This window comes from Humulus lupulus, chromosome 8 (genome assembly GCF_963169125.1).
Source record: "Humulus lupulus chromosome 8, drHumLupu1.1, whole genome shotgun sequence".
Taxonomy (NCBI): domain Eukaryota; kingdom Viridiplantae; phylum Streptophyta; class Magnoliopsida; order Rosales; family Cannabaceae; genus Humulus; species Humulus lupulus.
Window position 1 is genome coordinate 117,883,711 of NC_084800.1, and position 18,976 is coordinate 117,902,686.

At 41.5% G+C, this 18,976-nt stretch overlaps 1 protein-coding gene across 1 annotated transcript; it reads left to right on the forward strand.

Moving 5' to 3' along the window:
• Positions 1-9,837: 9,837 nt before the first annotated feature.
• Positions 9,838-10,710, forward strand: LOC133794040 (uncharacterized). The gene is made up of 2 exons (XM_062231219.1): positions 9,838-9,953; positions 10,026-10,710. The coding sequence occupies exons 1-2, from the start codon at positions 9,948-9,950 to the stop codon at positions 10,569-10,571; spliced, it is 552 nt and encodes a 183-aa protein (XP_062087203.1). The 5' UTR covers positions 9,838-9,947; the 3' UTR covers positions 10,572-10,710.
• Positions 10,711-18,976: the final 8,266 nt, after the last annotated feature.

An 18,976-nucleotide genomic window follows, 5' to 3' on the forward strand; every position in this document is an offset into this window, starting at 1 on the left:
TCATACTAAAACGGTTAGTAGATTCGATCCCGAGCCTTATGAAATGAGACCCCGAGCCTAAACCCTTGAAAAAACCCTCTTGGCACAAAAAGAAGGGGCGGGCCGCGACTTGACCTAGTGGGTCGCGACGCGCCCCCAAGACAGAGAGCATTTGTCTGGGGTACCAGGGGTGGGCCGTGACTTGGCCTAGTGGGTCGCGGTGCGCCTGCCTAACAGAGCCCAGGGGAGGCTCTGGCTTAGGTCCAAGTCGCGACTTGACCCAACAAACCCAGCTCCCCTGCCCATTTCTCAATTCAAACCAGCCAAAATCTTCACCAATTCAATCCCAAAATCTCAACCAGACATTACCACAACATATCCAGTACTCAACCAACAAAACATAAGCTTTATAACACTTAAAACCTTATCAAATTCTCAACTACACAATCCAAAATATCAATTATAAACCAACTGAAAAACAGAGCAAAAACCATAATTTATGGCTGGAATCTTACCTTAAACACAGGTTTGAATCCCCTTCAATGGCTGATCACTAGCCTAAACCCTCAAGCTTTAATTCCCAAGGTTTGATCCTCAAGCTCACTTCAAAATTCAAGCCAAGAAGAAGAGATGATCGAAAGAGATAGGAAAATAGTCTCTGTTTTGCTGTCTAATTCCTTCTACAGCCATCTACTTTGAAATATAACCCTTGGTTAAAAGACCAAAATGCCCCTAAGCCCAATTAAAACCTATACAGCCACCCAAGGGAAAAACAGTCATTTCACATTTATCCCGTTAATCATAATTAACGTAATTCAATTCCCGTTATTCCCAATATTCTCAAATAATAATTAAATCATAACCCATTACCCGTTCATTCCCAATAATGTACTAAGCATCAAATTACCCCCCAGACTTACCCCGAGCCTTGAAATTAATCCCGTTATGACCAAACCGCTAACTTGCATTCTAGGATTGTCTCATGCCGAATAACTCGAACATATCCACATTATAATGTGGTCTCATCCATAAGTCATAAACATGCACATAAATATACAGATATGCAATTATCATCATATATTCTACATAATCATGCACTTAATCACGTAATTGCATAATAAATCAATTATGGCCCTCCTATCCCCCCTAATCCAAGCTTAAATCACATTATGGAATTTTGGACATTACATTTTCTGTAATTCTAAATGGTATAATGTGTTTTCGTTATCCCTAGTGAAGCATCTGAAGAGGTGGAATTCTGATCATAGACCTTCGTTACTTCTGTTTATGAGGCTCTTCTTCAACATGGTCATGGAGGTAAATGACACTCTAGGTTTCATTATGAACAAGCTTGGGCTGATATGGAGGAGTGTAAAGTGATAGTTGATGAGGTTTGGAGTAGAACGAGAACAATACATAATGTTCAGTCTTCGAAGTTGCCTTAGGGACTGTGGTTCTAAGTTGGCTGGTTGGAATCGACCGCGGAAAAAAGACTTACAAAAGCAGGTCGCTGAATTAAAAAATAAAATGAACAGTTTATCCTCTTCTAATTCTAGAGAGGATTGGATTCTCAACAAGAAGTTGGAGAAATGCCTCAATATTTTACTGGATAAGGAGATCTTTTGGAAGCAAAGAAGTAGGGCTACTTAGCTGAAACATGGCGATAAGAATACTAGATAATTCCACCAAAAGCCTTCGAAACGTAGAAGGAAAAATATTATCCGTGGCCTTTTTGATGATAATCTTATTTGGAAGGAAAGGATGGAAGAGATTTAAGAAATAACAGTTTCTTATTTCACCAGGCTTTTTCAGTCGCAAGTCGATCAAGATGAAGCGAAAAAGCAGATTCAGCGGTGTGTTCCTCATCATTTAAGTTACCGCGATAATGAGCTTTTACTTAGTCCTTTCTCGGCTGAAGAGGTGAAGAAAGCTTTCTTCCAAATTGATCCTTGGAAAGCTCCAAGAGTGGATGGGCTGTCGGGTTTCTTTTATAGACAACATTGGGATACTATAGGCGACTCAGTAACAAAAATATGTTTGGAGGTGTTGAATAACGATGCAGATTGTAGACCTCTTGCTGAAACACTTCTTTGTTTAAATCACAAATATTGGGAATTTTTTTTATATATTATTTCTATTCAGTGAACATATATTTATACAAGTATATGATAGGTGTGAACCAGATCACAAATATACAGAAAATAAATTAGCAAATTAATAAGTTTCTTAGAATAAGAATAGCTGTCAAATCTTTGAATATTTGACAGCCTTACAAGAATCATTATAAGTTAGGAATGTTCCTAAAAACAGTTTGATTTTCCCACAGTTTAATTCCAAAATTGCAAAAGCCCCTCCAAGTCAAGGATTATCGGCCAATTATCCTATGTAATGTAGTCTATAAAGCGATCTCAAAGAGTCGAGCTAATAGAATGAAAAGCAGCCTCTCAGTTGTTATCTCCAAGAATCAAAGTTCTTTTGTAGGAGGTCGGGCTCTCCAAGATAATGCCATTATTGGTTTTGAAAGTTTACATTGTATGAAGAAAGGGAGATTTGGGAATGGTAGAAAAATGGCTCCCAAGCTTGATATGTCTAAAGCTTACGATAGAGTAGAGTGGAAATTCTTAGAAGCAATGATGAGTTGTTTGGGGTATGTTGAGCGTTGGATAAAGAAGATATGGAACATTATTAGTACGTTATCTTATTCGGTCTTGATAAATGGAGATCCTAGAGGTCATTTTATTCCCCAATGTGGTCTTCGACAAGGAGATCCTATTTCTCCTTACCTTTTCTTTTTTTTTTTGTGCTGAAGGCTTGTCTTGCTTAATTCATGAAGTTGAACGAGCTGGTACCATTAATGGTGTGCATATAAGCAGAAATGGGCTTTGCATTTCTCATCTTTTATCTGCCGATGATAGCCTAATTTTCCTTGAAGCTTCAAGAAAGGAAAACTATGGCTGATATTCTTTAGGAATATGCTGGGTTATCGGGGCAATGTATTAACTTGGATAAATCGGAGCTTTGTGTGGGTAAGAAGATCCCTAAGGATGAGGGAAGTCTAATCGCCATTACACTTGGAGTTCAACTAGTGGACTGTCATGCACAGTACTTGGGTTTACCAATATTTGTGGGGAAAAAGAAGAATGATATATTTGCTTACATTAAAAATAAGACATGGCAAAAGCTTCAAGGGTGGAAAATCCAACTTATTTTCACAAGCTGGTAGAGAGATTTTAGTGAAGGTTGTCTTGCAAGTCCTTCCTTGTTATATCATGAGTTGTTTTAAGTTACCTAAGAGCCTCATCAAAGAGTTACATGCTATGGCTGCACGTTTTTGGTGGGGATCCAGTCAAGTTAAGAGGAAACTTCATTGGGGAACTTAGGAGAAACTTTGTTATCCTAAGACGAGTGGTGGCATGGGATTCAAAAGATTGGAAGAGTTTAATATGGATATTTTAGCCAAACAAGGCTAGAAAATTATAAATAGATTTTCATCTTCATTGGCTCGTGTTTTGAAGGAGAGTTATTTTGTCAACGGGGATTTTCTTACTGGCAAGACTGGTAGTTTCAGCTCTTATATATGGCACAACATTTTATGGGGGAGAGAGCTCATTATGAACAGCAATAGATGGAGCATTCGGTCAAGCAAAAATGTGAGGATCAATGAAGATAAATGGATCCCCCGCCTTTTTATTTTCTCTCCGCGTAAGAAGGCCCTTGTTCAGAAAGATACTCGTGTGTGTGAGCTGGAATGTGACAATGGCAGCTGGAATGAAGAGTTAGTGGACCGAATTTTTCACAAGGATGATGTTGAGTGGGTCATTGGGATGGCTCCGACCACCTCTACAAAAGAAGATGACTTGATTTGGGGTTTCTCTAAAAATGATAGTTATGACGTTAAGAGTGGGTATAAAGTCACCTATCGAAAGAATGAAGGTCCTTCATGTTCTAATACAGTTGTCACAAAGGATTGGTGGAAATTTGTGTGGTCTATGAAAGTCTCTCCTAAGATTAGAAACTTTTGGTGGAGAGTTAGCAAAGGGTGGATCCCAGTTGTTGATAATTTACGTAAATAGGTATGCAACTTAATCCCGCTTGTTGCTGGTGTAACTCCTCCATTGAAACCATTCCTCATGCTCAATGGACTTGGGATCAAGTTAAAAATATTTGCAAAATGGTCAAGCTAAAGGAGTACTTCCTGATTGGTGAGATTGATCATATCCTTTTTAGTATCCATGTGAAGAATATGTGCTCAAAGGAAGAGTTTTCGAAATTTATTGTGTTGTCCTGGGTGTTTGGTATAGAAGAAATAAGAAGAGTCTTAATCTCTTTGTTCCTAAGGATGGCGATCTTGTAGATTGGGCTTTTGACTTGCTCCCTAGTCCTCAAGTTACTTAGTTGTTTAAAGAGAACCATATTTTTAATCTGACTGCAAATTGGATCCCTCCCCCTCCTGGTACGTTGCTTTTAAATCGTGTTGCTATGGTTCAACTTTCTTCCAAGAGATGTGGGTTGGGGGCAATCATTAGAGATCATTTGGGCCAAGTTTTGGCAGCAAATATGGAGCACAAGAAGGGTCACTTTTCTCATTATTTTGCAGAATGTCCGGCGCTTCAAATGGGGGTGGATCTTCTGGCTAGAATCCAAGTTAATGATTTATGGGTCTCCTCTAGCTGCCATGAAGTCCTTCACAGGTGGACTGATAACAACTCAAGTAAAGCTGATTGAGAGGTGTTGTTAGATGATCTGAAATTTTCTTTGTCATTTTTGCATTGTTCTAGAGTGTTTCATTCTACTAAAACTGGGAATAAGGCAGCTTATTCCCTTGCCAAGTATGTTGTGGTTAATTTGCTTTGTAAGTCTTGGTTTGATGAGAATCCTAGTTGTGCATCTGCCAGTATCTTAGCAGATTTGCCTTATTCTTGGTAGTTGCTTTGTTTGGAATAAAAGCTTTCCTTTAAAAAAACAAACTACTAAAACTCTCCTTTAAAGAGTCAAACACATATAAACATTATAACTAAATAAGGTAATATTAAAAAAATCTAAAATGAATCAATTAAAAATATATAATTAAAAAACCATAAATTTTTTAATATCTAACTTTAAATGTGAATTAGTTTTAAGAATACACTTTAAAATTGAGCATATACCCACTTACTTCATTGTGTTTTACCAAACCCTAATAAATACCTTTGCATATTTTTTTTTGTCAAAATTAATTTTAATAAGACAACAGTAATTTCAATTATTTACTCCAAATTATTTTTATATTTTGAAATATTTTATAAAATTTTTATAGAAGTTTATTTGAATAAAAAAATACTAAGAGAAATAGTATTTTACTTTTTGAAATAAATTATTTGTTGAGAAAGTCTTAAAATATTTAAAATCTATTTTATTTTCTATTTACATGTAATTAATTATATAACATGCTTAAAATGAAGTTTTATTTCAAAAAATGAAATGATATTTTATGTAACATTTATGTTTTATTTAATAAAAACAATTTCAATAAGATTTTTATAAAATGTAAGAGTATATATGTACAAAATCAAGCAAAGTACTATGGTTGTATTAAAAATAATTTTGACAAAAATTTTATTTGATGAGGTATTTTTTATTATTTGGTAAAACGCTTTTATTTGGTATTTTTTAAACCACGAATATGCAAGTAAGTATTAAAGTAAAGGGGTAAAATGATACACACCCTTTCAATTTGATTCAGGTGCATTATATTTGCACCCCAAAATTTGATTAGCATATTCTATTTTCATTAAAAATTAATATATATGGACATTACATTTGCACTTCGTGTTGACCGCGTTTTTGGTCAACGACGTGTAGACGTCAAAACGACAAAAAATCTTCAAGAGAAATATACGACACAGACAATTTTTATAGTGGTTCAGCCCCAATGTGTTGGTAATAGCCTAGTCCACTTAGAGTTATGATTATAGATCTACACTCAAGATCAGATGAACCTGAGTCAACTGAGTTTCTTCAGTGCAGATTAAAAGAATACAAGAGTTCTCTCAAGATACAATTACTCTCTTTGGAAAATTGGAATCCAAACCCCCTTTATGATGCCATGGGCCTTGTATTTATAGGCTCCAGATCGTACAAATGATGTCCCCCATAATCAGGATATTTCGCTATTCTCACTATATTCAATTAATAATAATATTCAAAATACAATAATACACTATTTTTGTGGGATAATCTGAGAGATTCCCGCGTAGGTATGACCGATTCTTATTGAAGCGGTTACTGGGATCTTTTGCGTAGCCCTGTTCTGTTTAGTCGGTCTACATCACACTCAGGAGGAGAACTGAAGGGCCAAAATTCCTCACTGGTCGGCCAAACCTTCACTGGTCGAACAAGGACATAACTGGTCGGACAAGCACCTGACTGAACGGACAAGCATATGACCGGTCGGACAAGCACCTGACTGGTCGGTCATGACACTTGACTGGTCAGTCAAAAATCTTCACCGGTCTACCGGACCACTCCTAAGCCAGATTACCCAGCCATTCCTTGCCATTTGTCACTTTTATTGACACATCATCGTTTTCAAATTTTGGGGATAACATTTGCCCCCCAAGTTTATTATATGATGTTCTCACATAATAAACTTTTTTCTCCACTACTGACGGCACAATAAAAAATCCAACTGCTCATTTTCCCGCCTACGCAACAGACCACGACTCCATAGCAGACCACGATCACTGGAATTAACTGCTCACAAACGTGGGGAGAAAATATACCCAAGGAATTCCAAGGGGTCTAAGAATAAGTGGCAATCTCCACTTTTTCCCTTTAAATAGACCCATAAGTACCCATAATCTCATAAGCAAAAGGAGAGCAAAAAATTTCCCTCATCTTTTCCCCTCTTGGCCGAATACCCCAAGTTCTCTTCTTGGCCAAAAGTCTCCAAAATTCCCAGGAAAGCTCCCATTTTTTCAAGCAAACACAAGGGCTCTTCAAGAAATCTACACATTTGGGTAAGTCTTCTTCCTTATCTTCACCTGTGTGTTTTTTTTTTCAAAGCTTTAAGAAAAATATGTGTAGGCCGAAACCCTCATAGGAAATTTTCTCTTGAGTTTGTTTATGAATCTTTGAAATACAATGTGTTTTGTGGCTGTTTTGATGTTGTTTAGGTTATGGGTAACTCTATCTTGTCTTCAATTTCATGGAAATTTGAAGAAAAATGAATTTTTCAACCTAAATTGCATATGTGTGTTTATGGATATTTGATGATATATAGGGTCCCTTAGAACCTTTGAAACCTTTCAAATCCCCCATTTTGATCTTGTTGTTGTGTATTTTGGATGAGGAATTGTGTTTGTGTCCTATGGGATTTAGGGTTTTTCGGAATGGGTTTAGGGAAAAAAAATTTCATGGCCGATCGGCCATGGCTTTTTTTCTTGCTTGAATGTTCAGAAATGCTTATGGCTGCTCAGACACAAAGGGATTTTGCTTGAAAGTTATGCCCACCGATCGGTCACCATACCTTAACCACTCGGACCAATACCCATCTGATCGGAGTGCCTCACATGCATCATCAGCTGCTCGGACGGAAGGCCCCTCGGACACGCGCGCACTGCTCGGATGCCTCAACGTGACACAGGCGCACCGACCGGATGTCATGCACACGGCTGCTGTACTCCTCGGACATGCGCGCACTACTCGGATGGTTCAGCGTGACACAAGCCATTCGCTCGGACACCCAGACCATTCGCTCGGACGCCCAGACCATCCGCTCGGTCTACTCGGACACGCCCCCGGATCCACTCGGACACCCCGAGACATCCGCTCGGACACCGTGCTGGCTCCTCAGACACACGCACACACCGCACCCAATTGCTGGGCCTAGCTCCTCGGGCATACGCATGCCCGCTCGGACATCACTTGGCCTACTCGGACACACCACACTTTAGGCACCAAATTTTTGCCTATCATTTTTTCCCTCATACATGCTCATTCTGGGGAGTAAAGTATATTTTTACTACCCAATAAAATATTTCCTAAGTAGTAAATAAATATTTTTCCTGAATCAATTGACTTATACTTGTTTGGTTACTCACCTCCCCTTATTTATTTTTTGTAGATGAATCGCTTCGACTATAGGGGAGGTGACAACCATACAAATTCTGACACTTCCATTCCGAAATCGAGCGATACTCCTCAAAGCAGTGACTCTTCGTCGAAGTCTCCTAGCAGTCGCACCCCCGTGGATCGCCTTCGCCATCTTAAAAAAATCCTTCCCCGATCAGCCTTATATTTTCTCCACGAAGAATAGTTTCTCAATCAACAGGCTGAGCAGTCAGAAATGAGGGTAAAGAAATCTAACAGACTTCCTCAGGACCAGGACCCTCAGGTAGCTCGCAGAGCGGTACAGAAAGTAGTGGAACACAGTGAGGTCCGAACTGCGGCTTCTTCAAGACTGCCTCGCCAGACACAAAAACCCAGCAAGCCTCAGAGAAAAATCACTCAGAAATTTACTACCGAGATTCAGCGATTAGCAGTTCAGAAACCAAGAAAAGAAGGAGAAGAAATATCTTCTTGGTTTACAGCCAAACCTTCCAAACTTAACCCCAGCATGTTCGACAAACACATTCAAGCCTTGGGCCTGAGAGGGGTTAACGTGATATGTCCGCGCCCTCACTAGAGAGCCAACAAGCCTGGTGGACCATACTGTGCCTGGTCTAGGCACCACGTATACGCAGGAGCTACCATCCCGCTACATCCTTTCTTCTGGTTAGTAGCGGACTACTTCAACGTCTCTCCCTTCCAGATTGCTCCCAATGGGATTCAGGCGTTGTCCGCTCTATACATCCTTTACTTCCTACAAGGTTGGGATCCACCCACTCCTCATGAAGTGCATTATCTCTTCAACTTCAGGACTAACCTAAGCCACAAGAATACAGGTTTTTTTCACCTCTTCCACATGCATAAAGGGAGTAACTACCTCCATGGTATCTCTCATAAGTCGAATCCTGGAAAATACTATACAGAGTATTTTCTTACTTCAGATATCAAAGCCAACAATTTAGCCTTCACACACGCAGGTCCATTTCACCAGCCCTTGCCTACCAAAGAAATGTGTTCCTGAGCAGAAGAGTTGGCTAATATGTGCACCGAGGAGAAGAATGTGAAAGAGTTGGTTAGTGTGGATAATCTTCAGATGGTGGGCATGTTACCAAGTAACCAGAACATCATAGTAGAGAGTACTACTGAGGAAGTAACTGCAACTAACCAATCCAATGCCGATACTGAGGTAGTGACCGATCAGTTCTCTCCTGGACCATCTCCCTACTCTCGTAGACCAGGTGACCTTATCATTAGGGAACCCCAGCCAGATGATCAACACAAACGTGTTATTCCCACACAGCTTGGGAAAGGAAAGACCATCCAACTTCATAGAGACTTAAGCTCATCGTCTGATGAAGAGGATGACTTCCTTGACCAAATCCTAAACTCAGGTTTAGTAGTCATAGTGAGATGTTTGATTTTAAATAACTTGGTTATATGGAATTTATAGAGTTGTCTGGTAGTTGTAAAGTATTTACCCACATATTGCTTTGCTTTTTACTAACAAATCTTGTGTTTACTCTTTTGCAGATTCAGAGATGTTCAGGCAATTCAACACCTATCTTGCCCAAAAGAGGAAATCTGGGGAAGGAAGTGGCTCCAACCCCCCAAGCAAGGTTCCAAGGACAACCCCGACCAACCAAGGAAGACAACCCGAGGAGCCAATTACAATCCCACAGCTGACCCCTTCGTCGATTTCTCCCTCTGCGAGCCTAATCCCTACTCGCCTGACTGGCTTGAGTGAGGCCCTTCGCACTGCTGGTAACATTGGGAAGGAACTGCTTGACCAGACCTTTCATGATGCTTCAATGATTCAAAGCTTTGAATCCTTGCCTCGGCTTAGTGTTGAAGTCGTCATACAAAGAGGGCTCACTTAGCTGATGAATGTAAGTATTTTATCACAAGACAGTTTGTTATTAATCATTTTTACTTGTAGTAACTTCCTGTTTTCCATGTAGTCGCTTATCACTATCAGCCACGCTCACCATCGAGCAGTAGACTATAAGGAATTGATCAAGGTCTTAAATGATCAACTAGTGGATGCCCAAACTAAAGTGGAGACTTTAACTTCCTCGGAAAAGGATCTCAAATCTAAGGTGGAGCAGGCAGAGAAAACCGTGGCTGAGCGGAATGAGTCTCTTAGGGGGCTGGCTGACGAGAACCAAAAGCAAACTCAAATCAACAAGTCGTTGACTGATCAGCTAGAGAAATTGACTCATGAGAACAAGGAGCTAAAGCGAGAGAAAGAAGCTGATCTTGCTCGCTACGAGGAAATTTGCTTCAATTGCTTTTACCAGGTGTGGAAGCTGAACAAGCCTTTTAACCTCGACTTTCTCACAGAGGAGGCCAAGGCAAAAGAGCTTTCAAAATGTGAGGCAAAGGCTGCTGAGGAGGCAGCTAATCCTGCTGGTACCACACCTTTTTCCCCCACGCTATCATTCCAACCGGAAGAAGCAACTGATGCTGAGGAAGGGGTTGATCAACCTGACCAGGGAGCCTCATAGCCGACCAGTGAGCCTCCATCCGACCAGTGAGACTCCATCCGACCAGCTGACTCCTTAGCATACTAGTAGACCTTTATTTTTTATTTTGCTACTGACTTCACTTTTTTAGACTTAATCATTTAAAAGTTTTATTACATAGATGCCTTATATTTTCATATGAGTGCTTAGTTTTCTAACTTAGAAATTCTAAACATTTCATAAGTTATTACTAAGCATGCTTTCTCACATTCTTATTGGTCTAACATTTTATGAGCATAGCGTTTTATTTACACACGAATAGTTGTTCTTAACTTAAAATTTTGAAAAAATTCCAAGTTAATTAAGCTTTGTAAAACAAGTTAGCTTAATGACCCTTTTTGACTTCAAAGATTTACAAGTCAGCCTGAAAACAAATATCTTTGCTCGTGTTCTTATTGCTTGTGTTGAGTTGTATACCAGTATACCCTATGTGCCCCCAAGTGATTGAGGGTTGAAAAATCCTTGATCACTTGCTACTTGACCGAATTTGTTCGAGCAGTTATTACTCGTGAAACACATTGAATATACAAAGGATATTTCAGCAGTTAAACACTGCAAAAACATGCAACTATTTAAACGTTGGTCATTCATCTGATGGATACCGACCAGTTGAACACTGCCCGATATTTCTTTCAAAAAACTTTTTTTGTTTTAAGTTGTAATGACAGTTGAACACTGCCAAAGCAAGAATAATCAATACAAATGCAAAATTTGTAGCAAGATTCGACCGCGCTGCGTGTGATCTCTTTTATTACTCGTAAAAAAAAGGACAAAGCGTGTCTAATTACGAGCCTCAAACCAAACAAAATTGTTTAAAATAACATGACTGGTTAGCAAATAGCCAGTTCACAAACAAACTTAAATAACAAGTTAAACACTTGAGACAAAGCTACTACTCTGTAAGCAGTATTTATTGATAATATTTCCTCAAGTGCTCGCCATTCCAATAGTTCCTGATCAGCTCTCCATTTAATCGAGCAAGTTTGTAAGTGTCGGGTGGCAAGACTTGCTCAAGTTGATACGGTCCCTCCCAGCTTGGTCCTAGTACTCCAGCCGCCGGGTCTCTGATGAACACCTTTCTGAGGACCAAATCTCCGACCTGGAACTTTCAATCTCTGACTTTTGAATTAAAATAGCGGGCCACCTTTTGTTGATGAGCAGCAACTCTCAAGCTTGCTTTTTCTCATCTCTCCTCAAGGAAATCTAAAGATTCAGCTAGCAACTGGTGATTCTCCTCCTGGTCGTACATGGTTCTCCGATGAGATGGTGGGTCTACTTCCACAGGTAACATGGCTTCATACCCATACGCCAAGGAGAAAGGGGTATGGCCAGTTGCTGTCCGAGCAGTGGTCCTGTATGACCAAAGAACTTCTGGTAATTCTTCTGCCCAAGCACCCTTAGCTCGCTCTAGACGCTTTTTTAGAGTATCTTTCAAAGTTTTATTTACGGCTTCAACTTGCCCATTGGCTTGCGGATGAGCTACCGAGGAGAAACTTTTTGTGATGCCATGTCTAGTGTAGAAATCGGTAAATAAGTCACTATCGAACTGAGTGCCGTTATCAGAGACTATCTTTTTGGGCAGACCATAGCGACATATTATATTCTTAACCACAAAATCTAACACTTTCTTCGAGGTGATCGTTGCTAGTGGTTCGGCTTCAGTCCTCTTGGTGAAATAATCCACAGAAACTACTGCAAACTGTACTCCTCCTTTCCCTTTGGGTAGTTTCCTGATCAGATCAATGCCCCATACTGCAAAAGGCCACGGGCTCTACATTTGGTTCAAGACATTCGGAGGGGCCCTAGGTACTTTAGAAAATCTCTCGCATTTATCACACTTCTTCACGTACTCCATGGAATCTTCATTCATTGTAGGCCAGAAAAATACTTGTTGCAAAATCTTTTTAGATAGACTCTACCCCCCAGCATGATCTCCACAGAACCCGTCGTGCACTTCGGCCAATAAGTTTTTTGACTGGTCGGGTGCTATGCACCTTAGTAGAGGCAAAGAGTACCCCCTTCTATACAGCACCCCATCCATCATAATGTACCTAGCATCTTGCCTCATAATCTTCTTTGCTTCGTTATGATCATCTGGGAGGATTCCTTGCTCAAGGTAAGCATTGATGGGCGTCATCCAAGTGTCAACTATTGTGATGGGCATGGCTTCTTGTTCATTAATGCTCGGCTCTGCCAAGTATTCCACCGGTACTATATTCAGAGTTTCAGCATCTTTTGCACTAGCTAATTTTGCTAGAGCGTCTGCGTTAGAGTTCTGCTCCCGCAGTACCAGATTAATAGTATACTCCTCGAATTGTGCTAGCAGATCCTTGATCTTATTCAAGTACGCCATCATGCGTAGGCCCCTTGCTTGATATTCCCCTAAGACTTGGTAGACCACCAATTGGGAATCACTGTTTACTTCAACCGACCGGGCACGAACATCTCTAGCCAAGCGCAAGCCTGCTAAGAGGGCTTCATACTCTGCCTCATTATTAGAAGCGTTAAATCCGAATCATAATACGCAATGAATTCGGTGCTTCTCCAGCATGACTAATATAATTCCTGCTCCCGAATGATGTTCGTTTGACGACCCATCAACAAAAAGTTTCCAAGCAGGAAGATCTTCTCTCTGTCCAGTTACACGCTCTTGCTGGTCGGGAATATCAGCAATCCCAGTACATTCAGCAATAAAATCCGCCAAAGCCTATCCCTTAATAGCATATCTCAGTTGATACTTGATTTTGAATTGGCCCAATTCAACCGCCCATTTAAGTAGCTGACCAGATGATTCCGGCTTCTGCAAGACTTGACGTAGGGGCTAGTCGGTAAGGACTTTAATGGGGTGTGCCTGGAAGTATGGTCGCAATTTGCGGGATGCAAGTACCAAGCAATAGGCCAACTTCTCGATCATGGGATACCTGGACTCTGCTCCTATCAGTTTCTTGCTAACGTAGTACACCGTATGTTGTACTTTATCTTCTTCTCATACTAGAGCAGCACTAACAGCATGCTCTGTGACTGCTAGGTAAATAAAGAGGTCTTCCCCATCAACTGGCTTCGAAAGAACAGGAGGTTGAGCCATGTGTTCCTTTATGGCTTGAAAAGCTTGCTCACATTCTTCCGTCCATTCAAACTTCTTGCTTCCTCTAAGCAAGTTAAAAAACAGGACACACTTGTCCGTCGATTTAGAGATGAACCTGCTTAGAGCAGCAATCCGCCCAGTCAAGCTTTGCACATCCTTAATTCTGGCCAGAGACTTCATTTCTGCGAGTGCCTTTATCTTTTCTGGATTTGCCTCTATTCCTCGGGAGTTCACAATAAACCCAAGAAATTTTCCAGAACTTACTCCAAACGAGCATTTGAGGGGATTCAACTTCATGCTGTACTTTCTCAGTACTGCAAAGCATTCCTCCAAATCTCGTACATGTCCTTCAGCTTCCTTTGACTTCACCAGCATGTCGTCTACGTACACCTCCATATTCTTTCCAATTAAGTCGCGAAACATGCCATTCACTAAACACTGGTATGTGGCTCTCGCGTTCTTCAAGCCGAATGGCATGACCTTATAATAGTACAGACCTATGTCTGTTCGGAAACTGGTATGCTCTCATCGGGAGGGTGCATACTAATCTGGCTATACCCCGAGTAAGCGTCCATAAAGGACAAAGTTTCATGACCAGAGGTTGCGTCCACCAACTGGTCTATTCTTGGCAAAGGAAAACAGTCATTTGGACATGCTTTGTTCAGGTCGGTAAAGTCCACACAAGTCCTCCACTTTCCATTGGACTTGGGCACTAACACTGGGTTTGAAACCTAGGCAAGGTAATATGCCTCCCTTATAAACCCGTTTTCCTTTAGCTGCTCCACCTCTTCCTTGAGAGCCTTTGCTCGATCTTTGTCAAGCAATCTTATCTTCTGCTGCACTGCTGGATAGCTTTCATCCATGTTGAGCACGTGGCTGATCACAGTTGGTGAGATACCCACCATATCCTTGTGAGACCAGGCGAAGACATCTTGATTCCTCCGCAAAAATTCTACCAGCTGCGCTTTTACTTCTAACTTTAACTTTTTTCCAACCTTGACCCCTCTGGTTGGATCATTCTCATCTATTAGAACCTCCACTAACTCCTCGGACGGTCCCACCTCACTTTCATAATCCCCAAAGCGAGGATCAAAGTCCATTCCCTCGCTTTGGGAAACGCCCTATTTGGTGACTTCATCACCGGATGGGGCTTGTTGTTTACTTATACCAAGAGTGCTTTCTTGGCCAAACATTCCTTCATGATCGGCTACGACTGTAAAGATTTGGTCGACATCCATCTCGTCTACCTCCTCTCTCTCGGCACATACAATCATGTTGTTTTCTTTGGCCCCCTTTCATGCTTTAGCTACCGAGGCATTATAACATTCTCTAGCCTCTCTCTGGTCTCCTCGGACGCAACCTATGCCTGCACTGGTCGGGAACTTCATAGAAAGGTGCCATATAGAGACTGCCGCATGCAAGGTTGTGAGTAGTGGTCGACCAATAACCACATTATAGGCGGACGGACAATCGACTATCAAAAACTCCGTCATAACTATCTCATGCTTGGGAGCATCCCCCGTTGTGACTGGTAACTTGATCATTCTAGTTGATGACAACCCTTCTCCAGTAAATCCATAGATGACTTGAGAGCATGGCTTCAAGCCATTGATAGATAGTTTCATCCATTCAAAGGATGATTTGTAGATAATGTTCACAGAACTCCCTGTGTCGACCAGGCATCTCTTCACCTTCATATTTGCTATTTGGACTGTCACGACGAGAGGGTCATTATGAGGATATCTCACGTGTCGTGCATCATCTTCAGTGAAAGTGAGGGACTCACTTTCGTATCGTGGGTTCTTCGAAGGTCGCTCCTCTACAGTCATGACCTCGGATGCTGATGCTGCGTCCAACTCATGCCAGAGTGTTCTAGCATACCTCTCCCATGCCTTGTTGCTATCCCCAGCCAGATGTGGACCTCCACATATGGTGTCTAGAGTGAAGTCCACAGGCTCAGGTTGCAAAGGTGGGGATCACTACCGCTTAAACCCAGGATTATTGTTACTTCCCTCTCCTTGGGTTTTTTCTTCTCGATATTTTTTCAATTTCCCCGACCGGAGGAGAAATTCTATTTCGTCTTTGAGATGATTGCACTCATTCGTGTCGTGACCATAGTCTCCATGTAAACGACAGAACTTATTCAAATCTCTCTTACTCATCTCCTTCTTGATGGGGTGGGGGTTTCCGGTAGGGGACCTCCTGATGACTTGCGAGATATATCTCCGCTCGGCTGGCCAAAAGAGTGGTGTAATTGGTGAACCGAGGTTCATACTTAGTTGGCTTGTTGTTTGATCCCGACTTAGCCTTATTTTCATTGTGGCGGTCAGACCCGTTATTTCCACGTTTCTTACCACCACTTTGATCATTTCCACCATTCTTGGGAGGATCAGTCGATCCGCTCGGATTTTTTAGGCCCTTCTCTCCCTTCTCAATCGTGTCATCCAATTTCATATACTTGTCCGCTCGGTCAAGAAATTTTTGTAACGTTGAAATTGGGTTGCAATGAATACTGTCCCACAAAGGACTCTGATAGATTATGCTAGAAGAAATGATCACCATCTTCCCCTCATCTCCAACTGCAGTAGCTCGGTTAGCTTCTCTCATGAACCTTTGTATGTAGTTCTTGAGAGATTCATCTTTCTCTTGTTTAATATCCGCCAAGTGATAGGCGTAAACTGGAGGGGTCCGAGCAGCACTAAACTGCTTACAAAACTCTTTCCTGAAACTTTCCCAAGAAGTGATGGAGTTTGGCTTAAATTTCCAATACCACTCCTGGCCAGTGTCAGACAATGTAGTGGGGAAAACTCTGCACCGACAGTCATCACTCACTCCGAGCAGCTCCATTTGGTCTTCGAATTTCCCCACATTCCATATCGGATATGCCTTTTCTGTATAAACTGGCAGTACCGATGCTTTGTACTTCGCTGGTGGCTGGGCTGCTCTAATTCGAGCACAGAACGGGCTGCCACTCCTGTGGTCTACTGGATCGATTGCAGAAGGTCGTTTCGACAGACCTTGAACTGCTGCTGTCAGAGCATCAAGCTGGGCTTGGATGCCTGGGGCCACTGCTTGGGACTCATTCTCGGGACCACCTGGTCGGGCGCTCCTATCCGGCACACCATCATCAAGTATTTCTACTTGACTGGTAGGTCTGTTCGGATCTCGCCCTTCGACCGGGACGGTCCTTCTCCTGTCAGCAATGACGTCTCTTAGATCCTTCTGAGAGGTGTGCCTCCCTAACCGATCGAACACCGTACTCCGAGTTTTTTCGGAAGGCTTTCCATGTGGGACATGCTCCTTGCCACTGCGCTGCTGGTTGGGATGCAGTGGTGGCTTTCCTGTCTGCGTTGGGCGGCCTTTTCCTCCTCGCTGGTTGTTGTCATTCTTCTCCTTCGACTGATTAGTGTGATGACTATCAGCTTCATCACGACCATGCACGTCTTTGAAGTGTGAAGTTTCTTTACCTCGAGGAGCCCTATTTTGCTCCTGCTCAGGTGGAGTTTTCTTACTGCCTGACTTGTGACTTCCGGATCTGGAAGTCTCTGATTGGTGGCTCCTTGAGGGGGTTTTGGAGTTCCCCCTTTGGGTTGAGGCAGTACCCAATCGGACCCCATCTTCTTCCCGAATAGGTGGGTTACTACCACTTCTATTTGGTCCTCGAGAATTGGGTCTGTCAGTGTTTTTGCGACCAGCTTCTGTGGTTCTTGCTCCTGGGGTGGTTGCTCCTCGTGCTGCAGCTTGGGCATTGTCTTGGGCCAGCTGCGTATCCGCCTCCAGAGCGAGTGCAGCCTCACAATGTCGCCTATCGGCCTCCTCCTGCTATCGTCGGATCTCCTCGCTCCTAGCGTCCATCTCCCGTCTTTGCTGCTCAAATGCATCCTTCTGCCTAGCCATTTCTTCAGCGAACGCCTCCTGTCTGGCGTTGAATTGTGCCATTTCCTCCTGGAAAGCCCCCATGGCTTCCTAGAGTTGTTCAACCTCTGGATTCACGTCCTCGAGCAAGATTCTAGGCTCAGTCTCATGGTCTTGAGGGCCAGGACCTTATGATCTAGCAGGCTCTTTAGAGGAACCTGGCTTCTTGGAGGCCGCACTGGTGTTCTTAGGCGCCATAATGCTACGGTGACTGTCTGTCTTTCTCTTCAGGCTCTCAATGAAAGCACCCAAATGTTGACCGCATTTTTGGTCAACGACATGTAGACGTCAAAACGACAAAAAACCTTCAAGAGAAATATACGACATAGATAATTTTTATAGTGGTTCAGCCCCAATATGTTGGTAATAGCCTAGTCCACTTAGAGTTATGATTATAGATCTATACTCAAGATCAGATGAACCTGAGTCAACCGAGTTTCTTCAGTGTAGATTAAAAGAATACAAGAGTTCTCTCAAGATACAATTACTCTCTCTGGAAAATTGGAATCCGAACCCCCTTAATGATGCCATGGGCCTTGTATTTATAGGCTCATGATCGTACAAATGATGTCCCCCATAATCGGGATATTTCATTATTCTCACTATATTCAATTAATAATAATATTCAAAATACAACAATACACTATTTTTGTGGGATAATCTGAGAGATTCCCACGCAGGTATGACCGATTCTTGTTGAAGCTGTTACTGGGATCTTTTGCGTAGCCCTATTCTGTTTAGTCGGTCTACATCACACTCAGGAGGAGAACTGAAGGGCCAAAATTCCTCACTGGTCAGCCAAACCTTCACTGGTCGAACAAGGACATAACTGATCGGACAAGCATCTGACTGGGCGGACAAGCATATGACCGGTCGGACAAACACCTGACTGGTCGGTCATGACACTTGACTGGTCAGTCAAAAATCTTCACCGGTCTACCGGACCACTCCTAAGCCAGATTACCGAGCCATTCCTTGCCATTTGTCACTTTTTTTGCCACATCATCGTTTTCAAATTTTGGGGATAACACTTCGAAATTTGATTAAGACACCTATTTTTATTAAAAGTTAATATATAATATATATTTTTCAATTTATGCTTACATTTTTCTATTTTTTTTCTTTTTCATATTCTAAAAAACATACATATAAATAATATATATTTTAAATATTTAAATAAATAAAAATTAAGACAAGAAATATAAAAACTTATTAAAGTGATAATTTTTTTCTAAAAAATTATACATTATTTTTTTAAAAAGTCATGAAAACTAGATAAAATAAAATTATTGAAATTAACAAAAATAGAAACTAAAGAATGTCAAAAAATATTAAAATTAATTTTTTAATTAATGGGGTGCCCATATATATATATATTTACATTTTT